Source organism: Seriola dumerili, unplaced genomic scaffold (assembly GCF_002260705.1).
Source record: "Seriola dumerili isolate Sdu_G_001 unplaced genomic scaffold, Sdu_1.0 BDQW01000052.1, whole genome shotgun sequence".
Taxonomy (NCBI): domain Eukaryota; kingdom Metazoa; phylum Chordata; class Actinopteri; order Carangiformes; family Carangidae; genus Seriola; species Seriola dumerili.
The window spans coordinates 15,492,402-15,515,980 of NW_019174307.1; the positions used below are offsets into that span (position 1 = coordinate 15,492,402).

Here is a 23,579-nt window from a genome sequence, read left to right on the forward strand (position 1 = left end):
ACCAGGGAAATTGATCTTGTAATTAACCCACTGAGGCATTTATGACGTAAAACATACAGATTTTTATATCTGCAAAAAAAAGTAGTTGGTAGAACTTTTTTAAACACGTCGTGCATATTGTTTTGACTTATACGCCATTAGATTTTAGAGATAAATATTGCACTTTCTCTACCCCACTACATTTCACATCTATGGCTACTTACCTTATAAAAAATAAAAAATAAAAAAGTCCAACAGCAATGTTTTGCATTGAAGATGTTATTTAAATCATGGGCCCCATAATACTTTGAAAAAACACACACACACAGGTATTTATTAATTACTCTATAAAATGTAATGAACACCAGTGTTGTATTCTTCAAAGGGCATTTTAAATAAAAAGGGATAAATCATAGAAAGAAAATAATTGTCAGTTTGCAGATGATGTTACCAAACCTATGATATGCTTAGAAAGTATCAGGACCCTCCAGTGGATACATTTTCACACTTTTTCGTGAAATACTGGATACTATAACCTATTGTCTGATTAGCCCTCTGAAAAAACAAACTGTTCACCACTCATTTCCCTGTTATGGCCAAACCATCTCCAGCCCAAACAGGTGCAGAAGTGGCTGACTGAAGGAGACTGCTAGCGACAGCAATCAGGTGCACTCTGTCCACACTCGCACACTGCTGAGGGGAGGCTTAATCTAATCAGGGAAAATAAGTGGGAACACCTGTGGGTGAACCAGGGCTGTGTAGGGTCGTTACATGGCCTTTTTCACAGCACACATTTTGAATTGTCATAGTAGGAAAAGCACAGGTGTTGCTATCAACATTAATGATGGCTCTGTTCTACTCAAGTGTCCCATGACAGTGTGACAGTGAGCCATGAACCAAAGCAGGTAACTGGATGTCAGCTATCATTCGTTTTAGCATTTACACCTGTGCTTTTCCTACTGTGTCGTGTCAAATTGACTGCTGTGAAAAAGTACACCAAATTAGTTTGCAAATTGATTTCCTATTATATATTTGTACATCACTGCAGAGTGGAACCGTTATCAGACATTCTTGCAATGAAGGTTTGAAAAAGGCTCCAATTAGTTAAAATTTTTCTTTTTCCACATTCACTCGTTATTGCTTCATTTCAACTAGTTAAGCGTTGTTTTAGGTCATTTCTGGTGTTATTAAGGCAGTATAATGTGTATATTGTACTGGGCTCCTGGGGCTTAGCCATGTTACATAAAGGGACTTAACAAGTGACAAAAAAAGTTTAAAATTATTTTTTTTATTCTTTAACATAAAGTATTAACAGCAGTGAAATGCTGAATCAGATACAACATTATTCAGAAATACCCTTTATCTTAAAGTGGTTGTAGTGGAGAGGGATTATAGTGAACCTTTCAACATATACTCTCTCTCCATCTTCCAGTATAACATTAACACTTTACAATTAAATACAATTCAACACATCAGCTTTACTACATAAATTACCAAAGAGTTGTATCAACATCAGTCTCACCAAACATCCAACTCATTAACCTTGATAAAGGTCTGCAGTGCTGTTCATATTCTTGTTTGCATACCCTGTATATCTGTCTGTTTTCCTTCTTAGTCCATGGTCTTGTCGCTCCAGGCCATTGATTTCCTCTTCGCCAGTTCCATCCAGGATGGCTGGCCACTCTCAGACATGGACTGCAGCACTGATGGCTGTGTGGGTGACGATGAGGGCGATGAAGATGCCATGTTTTTCCGGAGCCATTTGTCCTCTCGTGGCCTGTCTGGAACTTTGGTGGGGCTTGACTCTGAAGAAAAAAAAAATGTGTCAAATTGCTGCAGATGGAGATGCTGAATACCTATAAATATTTTTACAGGTGTCATTATGAGTAATATACTGTATGTCAACACACCTGCAAGTTTTACCCCTTGCCTTCCTTCTGGTTTCGTGTCTTTGCTTAGAGGTGTGGTTTTGGCCAAGGCAGGGGATTCAGCTGATGTCTGCACTTCTGTTTGAGCTTTCTTCAATTCCCCCTAAGAAAAACTGAGAGTTAGATCATCTACTCAGGATAGATCGTCAGTCCAAAAACCTTGAAGTTAAATGATAAATCTTGCAATATTCTATATTTATATTTAATTAAATGTCAAAAATCCAATAAAAAGACATAAACCAAGCATTCTATGTGTAGACAAAGCCTGATACAGCTTATAACTCTGTGACATAGACCACCATTGTTGTCCAAAAACCTTAAAAACACATCAGTGAGCCACAACTTAGGCTGACGTATTCCTTCAGTAGGATAAACATGATTATGCATTATGGTGCCCAATAGTTAAAGGAAATTAGTTTTTAAAGAAAGATTTAAAGAGCACAGTTTCAGAGCGCTCTTGACAGGGCAGAAAGTATCGAGAGGATTTGTTGACAAGAAGAAAAATACAGTATATCACCAGACTTATCCTTAAATTAGTTTACAGTCACTCGTGGTATGAAACACGGTTACAAAGAAGCACCACAAACCCCCTTGGTTCCAGGTGGAGTGGTCCACTCTGCCCGTTTTTCCAGAACAGCGGCCTTCTCGCCCACTGACCCGGCCCAAACTGCTCGTCTTCCTGAGAGGGATGGACCCTCTGTTTCCTGCACGTTGGCTTCTCTTTCCCCTCTCCCCAAGGCAGACACTGGAGGAGGGGCTGTGGCTGATGAGGTAGTGGAAACTGGCGTCGTGGGTTTGAGCTGGTTGGTGAGGTGGAGACCTCGATTGTTCCAAGCAGGTTGTTGGGGTGCGGCATGCTGACCCGAGGAAAGGTGAGGTTGTGCAAGACACTGAGTGGCACTCCCTTGTGCAAACTGACATGAGGCCTCTGTTTGTGTAGAAGAGAGCGAGGGAGACTGTGTTGTCCGTGGGTGGGTCTGTACAGGTGGATGAGTGGGACACTGTGAGGCGGACTGAGCTGTATCTGGGTGTGACTGGGATTCACTGGTTTGTTTTGACGTTTGCGCTTCTCTTGAGGTGTTTGACAGAGCTATAGATGTCGTTGACGTCTTCTGTTGCACTGGTTTGACAGTCTGTGCTTGACTTCTACTTTGCACTGTTGATTTTACTGTATCAGCAGCCTGTACTGGTGTTGTACTCTGTTGCATTTTTACACTCTGTGTTTGCATTTGTGTACCAGTCAGTGTCTCTGCTTGATTCGTTGGCTGCACTTGTGCTTGTGGTCGAGCCACAGTCTGCACGCCTGTAAAATCTCTGGGGAATCTGCTAGTAAAGAGCTGCTGCAGGCTTCTGGTCTTTTCCATTGCTAGGCTCATCCAGGACACCTCAGATGAGGCTGTTTGAGGGACAGGTTGGGGCTCCTGAAGCACCGTGAGGGAAGTTTCTACTTCTCTCGCCTCTGACGAGGTTGCTTGGACTTCTGCAGGCGTGATGTGAGCTTCGCCAGTAGATGGGAGGTTATTCTTGACTGGAAGGGAGAAGCCAGACGGGGTTGGATCTAAGGAGGCAAACAAATCTGTTAGACACGCTTGGCAGCATGGTTAAAGTTAGCCTGGGTGGTATTTTAATGAGTACAAAGGTCCCATGTGATCAGTAAAAACCTTATCACTGTGGAGATTATTTTCTATGTATAACTTATCTCCTTTCACATATAAAGTTGGTATTGGTGCAATGTTTAACCTTACATGGGATTGAAAAATATGGCTGCTAAACCTTGGCTTGTAGCACAGTATGGACTAAACAAATATTATTTGTGTCATTAAGTGAACCTAAGATTAAACATGGTGAAGTTAAAAAGATTTCTCAGAAACTCACCTGTCACTTGGACATCTCCAGAGGTGGATGGCGTACAAGAGAAGTTTGATGGCAGCTTTTTAGACATGTAGCCAACATTATCACTTATTTCCTGTCTTTTCTGTTTGTCACATTGGTCTTCACACACTGCTGGCTTAGAAAGATGGTTCGAAGCAGCATCAGCCCGAAATCTCATCGACTGAGATGTTGAGCGTAATTTAACACCGAACGCCGTCTTTCCCTCTTCCTCCTGGACCTCCTGTGCTTCCACTGCCTCTTCCACCTCCTCCTGGCTGCTGTCCACCTCCTCCCTCTCTACGGTGCCTGTATCTGTAGCCGTGTTTTTAGATGCTGTCGCCAATTCTGTCCTTTTGAGGCTGTCTCTCCTGTCCCATGGAAGTACTGAGCTTTTGGGTGGAGCTCCCTCTTGTTTCGGTCTTCCCACAGAAAATGGGCTCCCTCTGGGTTGTAAGTCTCTAAATTCCTCCTTTTCCCTCGAGCTTGAAAAGGGTTTGTCCTCTGTTCCCCCTGTAGTCTTGTGCCTGGCATCAGCTTGTTCCAGCATTCCCGCAAAACTGCCCGATCGGGGTCTCTCTCCATCTCGGTTTTTGGCAGTGTTGATGGAGAAATGGAAGGACCCAGATCCTGGGGCAGGTCTCTTTATTCCTCTTGTGCTCTCTATCTCACCTTGAACCTGCTGGTGAACAGAGGAAGGCCTGAATGCCACCACTGAGCCGAAGATAGTGGAGAGCGGATCTGAGGAGTCTTCAGTCATTCCAGCCTTTTTTAGAGTATTCCTCTTGTCGTGGGACATTACTTGTATCTCGAAATCCCTCTCCCTTTTGTTTTTAAGTTCTGACTCTATAAAGGATGAATGCGGTCGTTCACTAGATATTACATCCACTGGTCTTTGAGGCTTAACCCGAAGAATGTGTGAGGATACAGAGGACCCTCTCCCGGGAGGAGCGTGGTCCTGTTGGGAAAAAGTTAGACTGGATGATTTGGGTGCTGCTTCTGATGTGATATGTGTCAACTCTGGGGATTTTGAAGGAAGGCGCTGAGCTGTGATAGAAATGTCAACCTCTTCTTGTTCTGTCTCCAGTGTCACCTCGTCTTGAGCACCAAGTCGCTGCTCTTCTTCTTTCACATAATCAGGGTGGTCGATGTTGTTCAGGGTGTTGGAATGAGACCTGGAATCAGTCTGCCAAGAAAAAAAAAAGAAGATTGGTTAGAAAAGTGAAGGAGTTGTGCTTTGCTTGTTTGACAGATGGTAGGTACGGTCACTCACTGCAGCGGGTCTCTTCTTGGTGCTGGCCCTCTGGTTTCTGGGCTTCACAGACATCCGGTGGCGAGCAGCAGAGGTATCTAAGCAGGGGGTGAACTGAGCTGGAGAACTGAAGTCCAACGGGGGCTCGATAACAGAGGAAATGGAGGGGACAGTAAGAGGTAATGGATGGGATGGAGTCGGGGGCACATACTTGGCTAGTGCAGGTTTGGGGATGGGTGAGAGTGGACGAGAGAATGGCTGGTATAAAAAAAAAAAGAAAAAGAAATCAAGAAAATCATCAGCAATATTATTAAGACAGTATTAAGATGGTCTTTCATTCCTGAAGACCAAAGCCTAACCTGACTCTGTCCTACCTGACCTCAAAAGGGTTATCTTTAAGTTTGATCAGTGATTGATGCTTGACCAGAGCTTCGGCCATCATTGCACTTATGAGACAAAAGGTTATAATACACCCTCGGAGCAGCGCTACGTCTTCAGGGCAGTTGGGAGGCTACAGTGAGTCACTATCAGAAAGTGACAAGACGGGAAGGAGCTAGCTGGTTAGCATGCTAACTTCAGTAGAAGAAAAGATGTGATAGAGACAAGAGTTAACGTTGGCGTTGCTTCCACCAATGGAGACGGCTCTTGGTGAGTAAAGGAATGAAGTTTGATGCTGAATTCACAACGTTTCTTCTAGACTGGCAAGTAAACAGCTGTTGATGCTAACACTGGTTATGTAGCAATAGCAAAACTTACAAATAACTCCTTTAAAGGATAAGGCTGACTATTATTTATATTTTTCAAACTGTCAACAAATCCCATGAAAAAACAGACAATGAACTCATCCTACAACAAGCCCAAAATGTCTTATTCCTTGGTGTATTTTTTATTTTATGTAACTATATATTTTGACCTGTTTTTAAATATTTACAGCTCCAGTAGGAAAGACTGGGATTGGAGCTGAAGTGTGACCCTTTTTTTAAAGGGTTTATCAGCAATAAAAGAAAATATAATTCCCTCCTTGCAAGATTCTGGATCTTCATAACTTAAGACATATTGTATAAGAACAGAAATGCAAAGACACACATAGATACACATACAGATGTGATCACTGCCGAGCAGACACAGGCATGTTGTTGCTAGACTATGTCTGTGGCTCCGAGCAGCAGTGTGACATTTTGATAGAGTAATGTTAATGTCAATAATGATTGGTGAAAAGTAGAGCTAATTTATTGAGGCTATGCATCTACGAAGAGCGTGATTGATTAATCCATTCAGACGCTACACTCAAAATCATAAAAGCATCCCCTCAAGTTCTCCTAAAAGAACTTGGACCGATTAACCATGCAGATAACTGAACATGTATCACTAAGGTGAGATGATTAATCACCTTGGTGAAGGCTCCCTGGGATGTAACATCACCTCCTGAGACCTCAGGGGGGCTGTGCAGAAGACTGTCATCCTCTGAGCGACTTCCCAGGTCCTCTGGACGTCTGATTGGCACAACAAGAGGTGGCGGTCCCAAATGCATCTTCTGCTGCTGAAGCTTCATCTGTGATACCAGAGCACAGGTGTTTAAAAAAAAAAAAAGATATATTTAAATGCCCACTTCTCAACAAAATACCTCAAATAAGAGACTGTACCTGCAGAGCTTTGATCTTGCTGTGAACATTCTCCTGGGATAAGACCCTGGCTGGTTCAGTGTCTGTCAGGACCTGATCAGCCAGAAAGATGCTGTCATGGGACAATGCTCGTGATCCCATCGTCCCCTGGGAGCATCTGAGGCAGCAGGAGGGGAAAAACACAGACACAGGGTGAAGGATGAGACTAGAAGTATGGACAGAAAATGGAGCGGTAAAGCAAACATTTACAAGATTTGCTATCATATAGACACTCACACCAAATCTTCATCTGATCCGAGTCCCTTTCCTGCAGTAATGTCGCTGGCAGACTGACTGATTTTGGCGTCTCCCTCTCCACCTGTTCTCTTATTCCTCCCGAAGAGACGAGTTTTCAGAGATTTGAGTTTGGATTTTTTGCGTCCTAACAGAGATGGTGATGGAGAAGATCCAGGTCACAGCAGCTCACACACACACACACACACACACACACACACACACACACACACACACACACACACACAAACACACAGACAGAACTCACATAATCTTGTCTCTACATCCTATAAATGATCTATCTAATTGTTACATCCAACATGCATATGTATGCTGACAAAGTCTTTTACTTTGATGGCTCATTTTTGTCAATGTGTTGCTTGCTCTTCACCATAATTCTCTTATGTAAAACTTCATGATGGATAACCTCACCTGGAATATCTTCAGTGCTTTCCTCTATATCTCCAGAGAAAGACTCCATTGGTCTGATCCCTAGAGGAAGTAGCACAGCAGACGACAGGATATGTATGTGTGAAGAACAGCACTGATAATGAGAAGCAACTGTGATAATATAAACCCCAGGCCTACAGTTTTTAGAGGCCGTCGTCACATGGTGAAGGGCGTCTAATGAGGTGTGACTACTCCAGTTGCATGTTCTCTGTACACTTACTACACTGGTGTGATAGCTTGAAGATCTGGCAAACGACTTGAGGTTCAAAGGTTTATTGACATTATCAGGAACAGTACAAACCTTGACTGCAGCTTGGTGGGGTGTGGTTAGAAAACTTATGTCTTTGTGATCCAACAAAATAAAATCAAAGAAGTTTTTACAAGCGCACAAATTTCAGCAGAAAAGACATTCAGTGCAGTGTCATCAAGTAAAAACACACTATGTAGGTTACAGAGGAGGTATCAGGATTTCTAACATGACATTGCACAGTGCAGCCTGGATAACTTTAAAATGATATTTTGTGAGCAAAGCAAAAACTAAAGTCTTGCTCTCAGGCAGCTTTACTTATGCAACAGTTGCCTGACAAACATCCGGATTGGGTTGATGTGTTACTGGATGCAAGATTCAGTGCAGGGAGCTGGTTTCCTTTATTTTATTGACTCTATTTTGCACCCTGCCCTGGAGATATTGCTCTATTCGAGATATGCATACAACATTTTCTATGTTTCATCCAGTTTTCTCTGTGTACCTAAGGAACTGGTGTCAACAGAGCTTGATTCTGTACGGCATGGTTGCCTGATAAAAGACAAGATGTGTCAGGTTATGGACACGGAATGAAAGACCACACTGCACCTCTCATATCACTCAACAGGCTCTCAGGCTCTTGAAAAAGATATAAGCACAGAAATGCAGCAAGGCACTCCAAAAAAGTTGCACGTGATGTCACATTTGACTTACGTAACATTTAAACCGCTTGTCCTACAAATAAATTTCAACTTGTTAGTAGAATTACCACCACAGAGCATGAAACTAAAGTGTTCATGAATCAGGCCGTTCCCCAGACCTTTGCCATCCAGTGAGCCAAGCTATAGCCCCGGCAGAAACAGAGGATAATCTCTTGGATTATTGGCATTGCAGAGAGATCCTTGTAAGATTTCACAGCACCATAATCTGCAACAACAGCTTAATCACGGTACTGCAGCACAAAATTCACCTGACATCCACGAGAAAAGTACTTCTCCTTCTCAATGTGAGAAGCCGTCAAACACACACACACACACACACACACACACACACACACACACACACACACACGCAGACACATTCACACACTATGGAGAAGAAAATAAATGAGTAAATTTACCCAACGTCTAACAGCAGCAGCTCTGCTTCTCTTCCTCCTGTTTTCCGTCCTCTCTTCGCTGAGTTGTCTTGTCTCGGTTGTGTCACTGTCCTAATGTTTAAACCTCAGGCTTGTGTCGTGCACATCTGCAGATAGAGGGAGATGCAGAGGGGAAGGAAGCGAGGGAAGTGGAAGGAGAAAGAAAAACAGGGGAGAGAGAGAGAGAGAGAGAGAGAGAGAGAGAGAGAGAGAGAGAGAGAGAGAAGGTCACTTTATGACAGGGTAAGCAAATGCACAAAGAGAAAAGAGGACAGAAGAGAATGAGAGAGAGAGAGAGAGAGAGAGAGAGAGAGAGAGAGAGAGGGAGAGAGAGAGAGAGATACTCTATTACATTAGTGGCACACTGTGGCCCTTTGCGCTAAGCTCCTTATAAAACGCTAACCTGATTTTAGGCCCAGAAATGAGAGTAGAGGGAAAAAAATAAAGCTCCAGTTGGAAAGAGGACAAGCATACAGGAATTACAGCTCATAGAACTGTTTACATATTACACTGAGTTGCCTACGGCACTGTATGTATGTATGATCACAGAGGGGAGACTATGCATGTGTGTGCGCAAATATGTGTCTTGGAAAGTTAAATCTATATGTATATAAATTAACACCAACAAGGGATTAGCCATCTCCCAGCCTTGGTGAACCAGACACTGGAGATAAAATAATATTTAATAATATTCGACAGTAGTTTTAGAGAAATGTGAGTAAATACATGAATTTTGCATTTGTGTGTCCACACATCACTATGTACTTTTGTATGAATAAAATGGACACAATAGATCATTTTCAAAGATTCTTCCAGTTTGCTGTCCTGGTGGCCTTTTGGTTCAGGTCTATACCAAAAAACTACAGTTCCCCTGGTTTGATTCTAGCTGGGGGACCTATGTGACATCTTCCCTCTCTATTTCTCTATATCTCTACTGTCACAGTCAACAAATATCAAAATACAATCCTAAAATAGGAAAAAAAAAAAAAAAAAAAGAGACAAAGATATCTCCCGCACATATCATCAGGGAAATGATTTCAGTGCTGCAGCAGTGAATCCAACTTTCTGCACATTCTCGCAGTATTCAGAGATGGAAACACTATCTAGGCCACTGGGCTACAATCAGAGAGAGGGAGGGCAGCGGGAAATGGAAAGCAAACCTTTGCATCCACACTTTTGTGTCTGGATGTGTGGCCAAGCAGCTTCTCTCACGAGGCTCCTCGTCACACAAATCCTCATCTGTTAGAATATACACCGGTGACATCTGGATTACATGCAACAAACCACACGCAGCATGTCACCAGACCACAGTGACATAAGAGTCTAGGCTGCGGTTTTACCTAATTCCTTCCATTCATGGATTTATTGTCTATCATCTACACATAAAGGACAATATGCATGGAAGCATATCTAGCGTATAAGGAGAATGCAGCTGATAGAAGAGCCGTCTGTGCATGCTGAAATACACAGCTCTGACTGTCCCCTGTAATACAGTCTTTGTCTTCTCAGCTCAAGGAAAACAGAGGAACTTGTTACAGTTATGATGGTCTCTGGTTCGTGTGATTTCCTGATGGATTATAATTTATTCCTCTCAGAGCCCGGATGAGGACTGTGCATATCGAGATTAAGGCCGATAGATAATCCGATCGCAGCAATGTTTGAACTCACCAGGGTTACCATTCATTCAAACAAACAATTCCCATGAATATTTAATGAGGGGATATTTTGCCATGAATGTTTCTTTTGGGAAATATATTTTTGTTTTTAAATTTTTATTGGATTCATTTTGGACTCATGCTTTTTGACTTTTCCCATACATGTCAAATCTACAGAGCTATAGGTTCTCATTACATTATATGTAGTATATTTTACCCATTAACCAGATGTCAGTTTGTGGGCTTTTCATGAACACTAGGAATCCAAAAGTCATGTTATCTGTTAATATATAATCTACACTTTTCAAACGAGTTGACTGCCAACTACCACAGAGGAGTTTAACCCTTTTGAAGCAGTGTGCTTAAAGCCAGCAGCAGCAGAAACTGTTGTGTAAAGGCAGGACAGAATAAAAATAATAGTTGTATATTAGGTATAACTAATAAAGCTGCAGCTGCACTGAGGTTTTGTGGAGTTTGGGTAAAATTCAGTGAAAGACTGGGAACATGCACACTTCAAGCAATGTGAAGGTGAAGTCCATTACTGCTCACAATAAAGGAAAGTTAAGTAGAAAGTGGAAAACATCTACGGTTGCATCCATTACAAATCAATGTACGGATGAAGACCATGTGATGTGGTCAAAAGCTTCGGAGCAGGCAAGTAAATCGACCTGGAGTTGAGATTCTTTTGTAAATTAGGAATAGAAGTTTGACAAAAAAATAAATAAAACAATGTAAATCTAAATTCAAGGTCCACTTACTAAGAACATACAACTGTATACCATAGCTATGTGTACCAAGACACCCAAATCTGACTATACCGAGTTAAATACAGTTTTTAATCAGGCTGCAAGACTTTTTTATTGTTACATTTTTGTATGAATGTATTTATTTTGAGCTGTATATTTTGAATGTGACACACTGAATATGAAGTAAACGGATAAGCTTTAAAGATGGTGAAAATTCAGAGAGTCACACAAAGACATTTTATATTATAAAAGCAGTTTTAATATAAACAAATGAATAATCTTTCCACCAGATGGCAGTATCACACCCTAAAAGGCACCTTCACATAATTACAGAAGAGATGTATAGAAAGACAAACAGGTCATAGAAAAGAGTCTTTAAAAGTGTGGAGAAAAACCCCCATTAGAAATACTGAATATCTCATTATACAGTTTGTTGTTATTTAGACATAGTATTGTGACAACAAGCGTGTTTTAACAGCTTTGTCAAAGAATGCTCGATTACACAATTGTTATGAGGCCGATCATATGCATAAGTGAAGGCGAATCCATCAGCCCAGCAGATATATATATATATACTGTATACCCTTGAAGGCAGGTAAGTGAATGAAGTCCTTTGGAGAAGAGTTAGAAGTGGAGTTAGAAAAAAGGTAAATCAAGCTTCAGGAGTCTCATAGTGTTTTTGTGTGTTTGGTGTGAAAAATGTCTACAGTGGTCTCCTGGCACTGCCTGAGGTCATAGTCACAATATCCAATGGAGAATCGGCCCTGTGGGACGTAATGGACACTTTTCACCAGCAGAACTGAACATGTTGATTCTCAGACATCCAAAACCACAAATTTGAACTATGGCGTCCATTACAGGACTGATTATTATGAGGTATGAAAACTCACCTTTGGTCTCTTAAAATAATCCAGCCCCCTTCCTATCTTTATGATCCAACCATTGTCAAACCTAAAAAACAAAATTAAGCCACATTTATGGAAAAGGAGTGCTAATGTGAAACTAACACGATATAGTATATCATAATAAGGATTTTTCTTTCAAAAAATATCCCACCGTTTGAAAAAATAATTAGGATATAAGGTATGCTGTTTCATTGTGAAAGTCTGCATACTATATGTCTATGTAGCTGCTGTAAATGAAGAAAATATGCTGCCGTACCTAATCTCCCTGTCATGGATGGTGGAGGAGAACTGCAGATCCAGAGTCACTCCCTGGTTACTGAGACTTTCTTTCAGCTCGGCCAAAGCGCTGCTCTGTTGGCTGCTGTCTGCCTGCAGGACAAGACGAAGGCAGTGAAACAAAAGAATAACCTGACCTGGAGAGACTGATGTGGTTGCTATGCATTCATTACATGGTGTGACCTCCTTAGTTAAATAACCTACTTCATCCTGCGAAGTGAGGAGATGAATCCTTTTCACCTTGCAGGAGGCTTTCAGCAACATCTCACAGAACCGCACTAAGTTGTATAACTGTGGTGGAGAGAGGGGGTGAGGGGCATGTTTGATAATGAATTGAATTTGGTAATGTTTTATGCTGAGGATAAAACTCTAACTGTAAAGCTATTTATCATCAAAACAAGGTGCAAAGAGAGATCATGCAAAAAGAATATAAGTTCATGTTCTTACTATGTGAAGGTTAAAAGCATAGGTAATGAAATCACACAGTGCTGATCAATTAATCAGTTAGTAGTTAGTCAATTAACTGAAAATGAATATATAAAAATAAACAGTAGTCACAGTCCTTGAAGTCAAACAAAAGGCAAATCAATCTTGCAACGAAGAGGAATAAAACTCTCAAAGTAAAACTGTGATGAAAATAAAGATCTTACCTGGTGGGTGTGTCGTATGTATGGGTCCTCCACCCAGACCTCTGTGAGTGCACTGCTGATGTATGGCTTGAACAGAGCCTCATAGCTATGACCAGTAGCATCCTCTGATATTCTAATCTGCTCGTGATACTTCCCATCTGACAGGCAGGAGAAACAAAATAAAAATCAGAGGTGGAACAGGCAACAGTCTCACCCCTGACGCATACATCCACACATTCTCTCATCCATCACCAATCATTTTTAAACTGACCCGGGGTTTTTTTGTAAATCAGCAAGTTTGTGATTAAACACAAAATTGTTGAACAACATGCACCATTGCATAATATCAACTGACATAATAAAGGAATTAAAACCAGATTTTGCCTCAGGGCCTCAATACTTTGGAAATATGTACTACTAAAGTACATTATCAACTTAAACATCAGGGGACCTAAGGCGGGTCCCGCAGTATGACCTTGTTGTGTGTTCCTTCTGGCGGGGCTCCGTGTCAATATTTACATGGTTTGCAATCATTTTGGGGAAAAATATGCTCTGATCTACGGGTAGTGTGTGGCATGAAAGTCAAATTCCACAGGCACTCAAGTAGATGGTTATAAATAAGAAGCATATAATAAATATGGACTACTAAATTATAACCATCCTCAGGGACACACCCTGAGGAAGGCAGATTTAACATATTTAAAGTGTTTTATTTTTACCTTTTTACCTATTTTTATCTATATATTTCCTCTTTTTTAAAATGAATTCCCTCCTCCAAGAGCATCAGTACGGGACACCAGAAGCTGTCCTATCATATTTCTTTTTTTTTTTTACCTGAATAAATTTGTGTTAAACCAAGGAACCCAAGGCTGGTTGTCCTGTTTAAGGCAGCTGCCCACTTTTCCTAATTGATAATCGAGCTTTCAGTGGTGGTGGTGGTGATAGCTACCTTCTTTCATCTGGCTGACATGAGCTTTTATTTGCTCCGCTCTGTCCATGTAGCCCTTTATCTTCTCTCTGTAATGCCCTCTCTTTGAGTCATCCTTCACAGCTGCTGGCAGGAGAAAGAAAACAAGAAACAGTGATGGTCCATGTCTTCATTTATTTTCACACTGCTGTATCTATGTATGCCAGAGGAAGACAGAGACCTTTCAGCACGTCCATGAGCAGCTGGATGCCCTCCTGGTAGCAGACTAGAGACTCCTGGAAGCGGCTGCTGTGATCCAGCTCCACCGCCCGCTTCAGGACGGATATAGCGGACGTCTCCATCCCTGACACATGATTTTGTGCCATTGTTCTGTCAACTACTGGTTTTTATTAGATTCTAAAAAACCAACAATGTAGTCATGCTTAAATAGTACCAGGAAGAAATGACTTGTCTTGTCAGCTACACAAGTGCGCCACAAAAATAACTCCCGGAGAAACGTAATGCTGCATAAATGGTATGGGAGTTACACGGGTACATTTTCAACAATAACACACAGCGGAAGTACCTTTATTTTACTTAATTTTTTATAAAATCTAAATAGCATATTTTATCTTTCTAAACTCTCAAATAAAGTTTCTAGGAACGTTGTTCAAGTAATATTTGTAATATCGGTGCATTTTCACAGTAACTCTACGACACTTCCGGTCAGCTACACAAGTGTGCCACAAAAATAACTCCCAGGGAAACATAACATTGCATAAATGATGTATAGGAGATAAATGGGTACATTTTCAACAAAAACATACAGCGGGAGTCGATAAATCTTACTTTTATCTAATCAAAATAGTACACTCTTGTTTTTAAAAAAATTAGAATAGTTTGTAGGAACGTTGTTTCTAAACTCTCAAATAAAGTTTCTAGGAACGTTGTTCCAGTAATATTTGTCATATCGGTGCATTTTCACAGTAACTCCGCCACATTTCCGGTGACCTAACGTGAACAAACTGTTTCACCGTTGTCTTCAGCTCCTGAATTAACATTGTACGTGTGAACTCAGTGCATTTGATATGGATGTAGTTACATCTTTATGTTTGTTTCATAACGTTTAGTTAAGTTTGATCCATACGCTTTAGTTTGAGGTTGGGGGGGCCGTAACCTTGGCGTGCATGCCTGTAACATCAGCGCTATTGTAGAAGAAGTGGTGGACCCAAAAGAAAACATGACTGGTGCCTTTCAGGGTTTGACCTCCTTATCAACCAAGGTAAGAACATCACTCTTTATTTTTCATGTTTCATGTTTCAAACTTGAATCAGCCAATACTACTACCGATACTTTTCACAGTATTTATAAATCAGTACTTCACTGTTGTTACTGTGCAGGCATTTGGAGTGTAATCTATTATTATACTGGTGCTTACTTGTTTTTGAGACTGTCCACTACCTCATGAACCCAGAGATATTAAAGTGATAGCCACCACAATATCTTATGGTTGACAAATTCATATTGTCTTGCAGTTTGTCCTATCATATGGCCCAAACCTACAGGATATTGCATTTATGTTCCTCATTATTAGAGAGCAAAGCTGCTTTTAACTCATCACTGTTTGTGTATGTTTACAGATCCTGACAGAAGCTACACTTTTACCATGCCCATGGTTTGTGTCTGCACGCAGCAAGTTTTCCAAAGCAAGAATCCCCAAAGAGGTAAGAGTTCAGGGAACATCTCCAGGTTTACTGTATGTCAGTTAATGGCACATAGGTAGGGTAGAATTCCAGCAAGGTTCAGGCCCTATAAACAGTGCACAGAGGACAGGAGGCGTGGGGGCACTATTATATGATTATTTCCCTAGGACCTGGACAGATTAATGAGCTGGACAGATTAATCTGGCCAGCCATGGCAATAATGATGTTCCCTTGTTCTGCACATCTGAACAATTTAATCATTACTTGCGCTCATTTGCTCCGTTGTCAGTATTCAAAGTCTGTGTTTTTATTTGCAGATTTTTGTTGAGAGATCAAAAGAACATGAGAAGTATGGAGGGGATCCGGACCAACCTCATAAACTGCATATAGTGACTCGAGTCAAAAGTGTAATGCGAAGACCATACTGGGAGAAAGACATGGTGAAACACCTGGGGCTTGAAAAGGTAAGGCATTTGTTCTGTCAAAGCCAACAACAAATTAACTTGCCTCTTGTGAAGTGCTTTAAAGTTTAAACAAAATAATTGGACATTGGGTAAGTGTGCTATAATGAAATGCATTTTCAGGCATGTTTTAGCTTTAAAGATTATAGACTAAGATTAAGACTATAACGCAAAAGCACTTACTAGTCCACCGTGAACTTTTGGTCATGAAATTTTCCCCCAAAAATCTTTTTGCTAGTGGCAGAAGTGCATTTAGCAGCCTGATTATGCACAGTGCCTTAAACTTGCATGTAGAGTGAAGAAACGGCTTTCATCAAGATAGAGGAGCAGTATAGAAGGATTCTCCCTGAAATTGTTAACATTGATTGTATCACCTCAAACTGATCTGCCCACTATAGAGGCAGCAAGAACATTTATTATAGTATTTATTTTCTAGAGGCAACATTTTATTGAACTTGTAACACTCACAGTCTTGGATTTTTTTTTTTTACACTTTGCTCTCTTTGTGTTGTGTTTAGGCACATGTCCCTGTAATTCACAAAAATACACCAGCGGTCAACAGCCAGCTGAAATTTGTCAAGCACCTGGTGAGGTAAGACTATTGCACCAAAGGGTGTAACACACCTTCTTTTGAATCATCAAAACGTGCAGTGACAGAAAATCGAATTATTTGAGTTACACATGAGGATTTATCTTTTTTAGAACATTCAGCAAATTCTTATTAAAAGTATTTGTCTGGTTTTTGAAGGGACACATAAGATTGTCTGGATAATTTCCTGCCCTTCTGTCGTGTCTTTCCTCGTTCCTTCAGGATACAGCCGCTGAAGACTCCCTATGGACTCCCTGCTGAGCAGGACATGGCCGACACCTACATTAACAGCAACGGAGAGCTGATTGTCCGTCGTCTACTCCAACCTGTAGACCCCAAGGCTATCGAATCTTAGCCTCACTCTCAATAAATTAACAATTCAGTTGTAAATAAATATCATGGAAATGACCCTGTGCTCCATATCTAGCAGTTCTGATTCCACTACTTGAAGGTAGCTGTATGCAATGTGTTTTGAGTTCTTGGACTAATGATTAAAATGAGAAATGTTGTCATCACACTCTATAACAAGTCCCTCAGCGAACTAGTGGTCTGTCTCATGAAGCAGGAATGAAGATTACTAGTTTTTCTGAATAATTTTGCTGAGTAAAAAAAATGTGTTTCAGGTTTGAATGTGCTCTGGATTTACTCACTAGTTATCCAGGCAAGTTTGTTTATTTTGTCTATCAGTAAATGCATTTAAATACCAACCTATCAACCATACATACAGCTGTTACAACTGTAAACTGTAATCTGTTTTCCATCACAATTCAGATTCACACTGCCTTAGATTCTTCATTAAACACGACATATACGTACCCATCATAAAGACCTTTTGAAATGAAATACAGCCTGTATCCTTTTTACTTGTTTTTTTGTGAAGAACAGTTTAAAGGCCACTCACACTAAGGGTCCGATGGAAGTGAAGTGTTTCTGGAGATCTTTCACCCCCATCCATAAATACATTAAAACTTTTCCAGCTATGAGAAGCTCCTCCATTTCCCTTTGTGTATTGTAGGAGAATAGTCTCCCATCAACAGTACACTCAACATCAAGGGTTTCTTTGTCTGCATTCTGTCTTTGTCACTTTTTCCAGTGTAAACACACATCATACTCAAAACCTGCTCAGAATGAACATGTATGGATTCAGGACACAGCTTGAGAGGTGTGTGTACAGACTGTCTTTGACTGACAAAACCCTCACTGTCCTGTTGCACCTTGTGAGGCAGGACAACTTATATCTTTCTGATTCTTCACGTTGAGTTTGTTGTCCTCACACAGCCCACTCAACTTTAATCTAAGAGCAATACTTAAATCTATAGAAGAGCAAAACAAAATCAAAGGAGCATCAAAGGACCTTTTATACTTTTTATTAAGTCTGCATTAGGTTAAGTCACACTCTTGCTACAAGGAAACGTCGTGTGAAAATGTAATCTGATGCTAAAAGATGATCTTGGCACTCACATGCATCATGGTTTCTGTTCAAACATCAGACTCACACAGTCACAAGGAAACATGAAATAAACAGAAATACCTAAATGAGCACGCCTGTAATTCAAGACAAATTTTAGGATTTTAGCCAATAAAGAGACAAAATCAAGAATACAAAAAAAAAGCTAAGAGCTAGTTGATGACCTGAGCAGTGGCTCAGTGAAACATATCTTCCACAATTTGATGTATAATGTCTCTTTTGAAGTGCATGTACAGACAGGTAACAAATGAAAAGGAAAAAGCTGACTAAGTACAGACACATAACAAATGCAGATGCTTCCACACAGGTTCACTGCATGGTACATCCAGTCATGTGGCAGGTATATAAAAGCCAGGCCTGAATAGTTGACCCCTACAGTGAGTGGATGCGGAGGCTCCGTTATGCCCTGGGGGGGGGGCATTTTGCTGGCATGGTTTGGTTCTACTTGTCTCCTTAGAGAAGAGGTCAGCAAACTTTAGTGAGAGCGGTAAATCTTTAATTTTCTTTACTATCTCATACCATATCTCAACCATCCAGAGGGCAAGAGGGGTCACTGATTTGATCAGTATGAATGATATGCATGATATGCAAAATGATATGCATCATATACTGTGGCCTTCGCAGTCACTAGATCTCAACCCAATGAACAACTATGGGAGATTTTGGACCGACATGTTAAGACAGCGCTCACCATATGTAGGAAGAATAGTGTTCATCCCTCCAGTAGAGCACCATAGATGTGTAGAATCAATGCCGAGGAGCACTGACGCTGTTGTGGCAGCACTTGGTGGCCCAACACCTTACTAAGACACTTCATGTTGGGTTTTCCTTTCATTTTTCACCTGTCTATATGCCGTTATGTAGTTATTCAAATATAAAACATGGCATACCATCCATTAAATAAGGCTGAAACTAAAACTTTATACTTTCATAAAATAATTTGATTTAAAATATGGAAATTTGTAATGAATCAGTTAGTCTGTGAGAGAAAGGGAGGAGGAAAATTAAAGCGGGCTGTCTGCTTGACTTTTTTTTTTTTTTAATGAGGTAGCCCTGAGAGAGAAAACCAGGCGACTGTCAGCACTTTTCAGTCATCTCCAGAATCTGAATCTGAGTCGTAGCCTCCCCCTCTGATGGTTTTCTTCTCCACTTTTGTAAACTTTGTGCCCGATCTCTGCGTCACTGTGGGTGGCTCCATCGGGTTACCACTGGGACAGGAGAAAAAGGGTAGTGTCGAAATTAGTGTAGAGTAACAGTATTGTTTTAAACAGCACCTGCTGTATAGGCCTTAAAAGATGAAGGAGGGAGTCTGTGTCTCACCTGTAGTTAATAACATCTGCACAGCCGAGTCTCCATTCAAGCATCTCTGTTGGAAACTCGTCTGTGTTTCCCAAGTCAGTGAATCCAACCACATAGTCCTTTGTTTTTCCATCTGTCAGCAAAGCCAGCGTGGGCATCACCTTGATCCGCAGCCTCTCTGTCAGAAATGGGGCCTTTTCCACGTTCAGTTTGATGAATTTGGTCTCGATATGCTTCTTTGCCAAGATAGCCAGGTGTTTGTCGAGGATCTTACATCTATACGTAAAAGAAAGAAGACGTGACAAGTTCAGAAGCCCGATGAGAACATACTGTAGCTACTAACATTCAAAAACAAAGAAATTAACTTGTAGAAAATATCTAACATCAAAGAAATGTGATCATGTTAATAACAGTCAAGTAGCACAATGAAGAAAAAGTTAGTAATGTACTGACTCCTTGAAATTACATGGTTATGCATTCTTAAAAGTGATTAAGTTAAGGCTGCAAATAATTATTTTCATTACTGATTACTACTGTGAATTGACTTATCAATTGATTGACTAATCGCTAAGTTTTAATTTCTGATTGTACACCTGTCGCTTCGTCACAAAGGGTGTTCATTGTTATAAATAAATACTTGCTATGGACTCACCGGAAGGTGGAATTTCTGTAGAAGTGGCAGACAACATTCTTGCTGTCCTTGACCTCGCCGAAAAAATCTTTCTCACTTGGGATTTCTCTGTACTCCCCGTGGCCTTTAGACAGCCACTCCTTAAAAAGAGAAAACTAAGATGAGTAACAGAACAAGAGATCTCAAATAGCAGAAAAACATGCTGTACAATGGGAACATGAAGCCTCCTTTTTGGCTGATGTGAGATGTGAACAACAGCAAACCCTTTTCCCCAAGAAAATTCCACTTCGATTCCTGATGTATAGATAAGTTCCAGAGCAGGAGCTAGTCTATAAATCAGTCCAGGGTTCCCACCATGGTCCCTGTGTAAAATTTGATTACTTTTCCGAAACTTTCTGTTACAAAATTGGTTTCCATTACGTTTTTAATTGCTGTTATTCGAGACAAAAACTATTTCTAAACTCTAATAAGGATAAAAACTGATCTCCAGAAGGGCTCTGTAAAAAAGAACAGGTATAAATTTCTGTTTTCTGATGGCTGTCGCAATAACAAAAGACTTCTAAGAAATGCAATAGATTATTATCACTCCCCACAGCAGGCTTAGATATATGTGATGTCAGTGTTGCTCGTGCTGCCAGAAGTATATTAACTAAATGTCCCACATAATTTCATCTGATTTAGGTGTGTTATGCAGTAAAACAGCAACATTCACTACATCAGAGAGTGAGTATAAAACAGTTAAAAGACAACAGCCCACATACTTGCTTCTGTTTCTGGGCTTTTTTAAGTGCCTCTAATCGCCTCTCCTTCAGCCTCTCCAGATCTTCTTCATCCATTTCATTCAGTTTGGTCAACTGTGCATCCACCTGCTCCTCCACCAGCTTGGCCGACTGCTCCAAAACCTTTGCTATGATATCCATCGATTGGTTTGCCATGGTTGCCTGCTCAGTGTGAAACTCTCTCAGAACCTGAGGGGATGAAGAACAGATAAGTAAACTGACAAATAACTCCAGTTTACACTAGACCCATCTGTGACTTTGCTACTCTGTATATTAAGCTGTGATGCACTCACTACTTTGATAATTGATTTATCGTTTAGGCAACTTTTAAATTAAAAATCTCAAACATTTGCTTGTTTAAGTTTCTCATATGAGCTTTTCTTTGTCATACATGAAATATCTTTGTGTTCTGGACTGGTGGACAGACAAATTGAGCAATTTTAAGGTGTCACTTTGGGCTGTGGAAAGTCTGAATGGGTGGAAAACTCAGCCCCGGCACATAGCTCTGCTCTTCTTCATTGCGCATTTATTACACATCCACTGCACAGGACAAGAGGCAGCAGGCAAACATTTGATCATTGATTGTTTTTTTAAAAAAAGGGCAGTTATGCAGTAACAGTAACGTTCCAAGTTAATTAGGTAAACCATGCTGAAAATAAATGACAACTATAATGTTTAGTTATTGCTGAACCGGTTTTTGAGTTGTTGAGGACTGTAGTTTGTGGTGCTGTTGTACTACAAATGTGTTATCAGTGTTTATAATATTAATTCTATCCACATTCATAAAATAGTAGAAACGCAACTCTAAAATGATTAAACAAAAACACAGTAACCTTCAAGAAGGTAGAATTATTGCAGGGCTGGTGTATTAGACTGCTTTAGCTTTTGGCTAACTACGTTGAGAATTGCCTCGACATGAGCAACGCAGCATCTTATTTAGATCAGCAATTGTGTGAATGACCAGGCTTTCAACGTAAGATCCTCGGGTAATGCTACCGTCAAGTCACTGAGAAAAACGCGACGCTACAAGCTGTTAGACTGAGCAGCGACTTTCAGGCGAAGACAAAGCCATGGGGGAGACTGGGCACACCTTGTTTCTGCCGGTTGTTAGCTTCTGTATATTATGTGGTTATGGCTGTTTTTTGCGCAACTCTTCTCCTTTTGCTTTATTATGCACTACATTACACATTATGCATTACATTATTCTAACCAGTAAACCAAGAAATGTAGTTAGGTACTAACTTTCGCTGGTAACCAAGGAAAAAAATTCTAACGCCAGACGATGCTAGTTCTTATGTTAGCCTGCTCAGCTAACTAGCTCACATTAGCCCCGCGAGTGTCATAGATGTTAACGCTCCCACCGACATGGCAGGAAAATCCTTGATCATAAGAAATATCGATCTGTGGTGTTAAAATAAAAATTTGGCAACTCATAACCACGCTACCGTTAGATGATTACCTGGAGGAATTACAGGTGTCCGTTTCGTGCGCGAAATGCAAACGATTGCTCCGGATGTGACGCCACAGCAGGCCCAGCGCAACCTCAAACAAACTACATCCGGTTTTGTTACTATGACGATCAAAAATGATGGCGCGCTTAACTTCATTATTCTAAATGCAAAATTCTGTTTCCACAAACAGAAATTTGCCATATCAATTTCTAAATGTTCACCTTTTCTCTTAGTCTAGAACTAGAACTAAATTATCTACTCAAGTCACTCATTTTATTAAACAACAAAAAGAACAATAAACGTTTGGAAAATTATGAATTTTTTTTCCTTTATTACCTCTGAATGAATGTTAATATTTATGTATGTACTTATGTATCCCTGTACATTTTTTCTCCCTTTACTTTTATTTAATTTTAATTTTTACTTCCTAACATTTTAACTGTTTTTATATTTTCCTTTAAGTTAAGGTTTCTGTACAGTTGCCTTACCTGAATTACTGTATATTTCCTTTGGTCAATAAAAAAACAAAACAAAAAAAAACAACAACATCCATAACTACATAACATGACATAACTACACTTATGGCTTCAAAGAGATCTATCAATATTAGGAAGGGTTTCTTTAACTAAGGCTGAAGTGGTTTCAAGCTTTGCATACCCTGCTATTTCCCTCAATGTTCATGACTCAATGTGTAAAGACATTAATAACATATTTACAAACTCTGTGTAGAAGCACCATCATCTAAAGAAAGCAGTGCTCTCTGTATTCAGTTATGGAGGTAGCTTTGAATTACTTGACAGTGTGGACTTGAATAATACCTTTACGGTAAAATGAATAAAAAAATATTTAAAAGCACCAAACTCATTATGGCATTTCATTCAACACAACATTTTTAAAGAAGTAGGAGTCTTTCATTTTTTATTGAGATATAATTACAATATTGCAAAGTTACCAGTAAAACTATCCAAATTCTATCAACAAGCTCTCATTGTGTGTAAACTGTTATTCACATAATTTTTCTTCACACAATTCTATTATTTGGAACAATGAATGTAGCATGAAATGCATGAAACATGCAACTGGAGTCATAAAGAACTTTGTCACAGACAAGTCCCACAACAGATGGTCTAGCCACCACCGAGCCCTGATCTCAACATCATGGACACATCACTGAGACACCCTAAATCCACAGAAACACTGTGGCAAGTTCTCTGAGATGCCACGACAAGTACCTTGAAAAATTGTGCAAATGTACCCAGGAGACAAGCAAAGGGTGGTCACACCAAATACTGATTTAAGTCTTTTCATTTAACTCAAGTTAACTG

The 23,579-nt window shown here is 40.3% G+C and overlaps 4 protein-coding genes across 6 annotated transcripts; 1 reads left to right on the forward strand and 3 right to left on the reverse strand.

Annotated features, from left to right (window-relative positions):
* Positions 1 to 1,342: 1,342 nt before the first annotated feature.
* Positions 1,343 to 8,778, reverse strand: kiaa1211l (KIAA1211 like). Of its 2 annotated transcripts, XM_022740927.1 has the most exons (7): positions 8,738 to 8,778; positions 7,356 to 7,415; positions 6,927 to 7,071; positions 6,672 to 6,807; positions 6,419 to 6,580; positions 1,890 to 2,010; positions 1,343 to 1,784 (listed from the first exon to the last, which is right to left on the reverse strand). In XM_022740927.1, exons 2-7 carry the CDS (start codon positions 7,402 to 7,404, stop codon positions 1,591 to 1,593), a joined length of 807 nt encoding a protein of 268 aa, XP_022596648.1. In that variant the 5' UTR covers positions 7,405 to 7,415; positions 8,738 to 8,778; the 3' UTR covers positions 1,343 to 1,590. The 2 variants fall into 2 exon arrangements, with proteins under 2 accessions (XP_022596648.1, XP_022596647.1); XM_022740926.1 differs by lacking the exons at positions 6,419 to 6,580; positions 6,672 to 6,807; positions 6,927 to 7,071; positions 7,356 to 7,415; positions 8,738 to 8,778 and adding exons at positions 2,495 to 3,465; positions 3,783 to 4,663.
* A 2,634-nt stretch (positions 8,779 to 11,412) lies between these two features.
* Positions 11,413 to 14,356, reverse strand: mitd1 (microtubule interacting and trafficking domain containing 1). Of its 2 annotated transcripts, none has more exons than XM_022740960.1 (7): positions 14,115 to 14,356; positions 13,916 to 14,017; positions 12,988 to 13,124; positions 12,542 to 12,628; positions 12,318 to 12,430; positions 12,047 to 12,107; positions 11,413 to 11,920 (listed from the first exon to the last, which is right to left on the reverse strand). In XM_022740960.1, the coding sequence occupies exons 1-7, from the start codon at positions 14,257 to 14,259 to the stop codon at positions 11,825 to 11,827; spliced, it is 741 nt and encodes a 246-aa protein (XP_022596681.1). In that variant the 5' UTR covers positions 14,260 to 14,356; the 3' UTR covers positions 11,413 to 11,824. The 2 variants fall into 2 exon arrangements, with proteins under 2 accessions (XP_022596681.1, XP_022596680.1); XM_022740959.1 differs by having other exon boundaries at positions 13,916 to 14,020.
* A 502-nt stretch (positions 14,357 to 14,858) lies between these two features.
* mrpl30 (mitochondrial ribosomal protein L30) lies at positions 14,859 to 17,613 on the forward strand. The gene is made up of 5 exons (XM_022740967.1): positions 14,859 to 15,155; positions 15,514 to 15,597; positions 15,894 to 16,040; positions 16,556 to 16,629; positions 16,849 to 17,613. Exons 1-5 carry the CDS (start codon positions 15,114 to 15,116, stop codon positions 16,979 to 16,981), a joined length of 480 nt encoding a protein of 159 aa, XP_022596688.1. The 5' UTR covers positions 14,859 to 15,113; the 3' UTR covers positions 16,982 to 17,613.
* A 364-nt stretch (positions 17,614 to 17,977) lies between these two features.
* On the reverse strand, positions 17,978 to 22,341 carry txndc9 (thioredoxin domain containing 9). The gene is made up of 5 exons (XM_022740966.1): positions 22,263 to 22,341; positions 20,786 to 20,992; positions 20,046 to 20,164; positions 19,415 to 19,669; positions 17,978 to 19,302 (listed from the first exon to the last, which is right to left on the reverse strand). Exons 2-5 carry the CDS (start codon positions 20,957 to 20,959, stop codon positions 19,182 to 19,184), a joined length of 669 nt encoding a protein of 222 aa, XP_022596687.1. The 5' UTR covers positions 20,960 to 20,992; positions 22,263 to 22,341; the 3' UTR covers positions 17,978 to 19,181.
* Positions 22,342 to 23,579: the final 1,238 nt, after the last annotated feature.

Bases quoted from the DNA above. Each gene is read 5' to 3' on its own strand.
- mitd1 (XM_022740959.1), bottom strand. From the start codon at position 14,259: ATGGCACAAAATCATGTGTCAGGGATGGAGACGTCCGCTATATCCGTC. The intron at 14,021-14,114 runs GTCTCTGTCTTC...TTCTCCTGCCAG, and splicing joins GCTCATGGACGTGCTGAAAG to CAGCTGTGAAGGATGACTCA. The intron at 12,629-12,987 runs GTAAGATCTTTA...TCTCCACCACAG, and splicing joins ACATACGACACACCCACCAG to TTATACAACTTAGTGCGGTT.
- mrpl30 (XM_022740967.1), top strand. From the start codon at position 15,114: ATGACTGGTGCCTTTCAGGGTTTGACCTCCTTATCAACCAAG. The intron at 16,041-16,555 runs GTAAGGCATTTG...TGTTGTGTTTAG, and splicing joins AACACCTGGGGCTTGAAAAG to GCACATGTCCCTGTAATTCA. The intron at 16,630-16,848 runs GTAAGACTATTG...TCGTTCCTTCAG, and splicing joins TTTGTCAAGCACCTGGTGAG to GATACAGCCGCTGAAGACTC.
- kiaa1211l (XM_022740926.1), bottom strand. From the start codon at position 4,575: ATGTCCCACGACAAGAGGAATACTCTAAAAAAGGCTGGAATGACTGAA. The intron at 3,466-3,782 runs GTGAGTTTCTGA...TTGCCTCCTTAG, and splicing joins TGGAGATGTCCAAGTGACAG to ATCCAACCCCGTCTGGCTTC. The intron at 2,011-2,494 runs GTTTGTGGTGCT...AGTTTTTCTTAG, and splicing joins CTCCACCTGGAACCAAGGGG to GGGGAATTGAAGAAAGCTCA.
- txndc9 (XM_022740966.1), bottom strand. From the start codon at position 20,959: ATGGCAAACCAATCGATGGATATCATAGCAAAGGTTTTGGAGCAGTCG. The intron at 20,165-20,785 runs GTATGTGGGCTG...TCTCTTTTTAAG, and splicing joins AAGCCCAGAAACAGAAGCAA to GAGTGGCTGTCTAAAGGCCA. The intron at 19,670-20,045 runs GTGAGTCCATAG...TTTTACGTATAG, and splicing joins TACAGAAATTCCACCTTCCG to ATGTAAGATCCTCGACAAAC.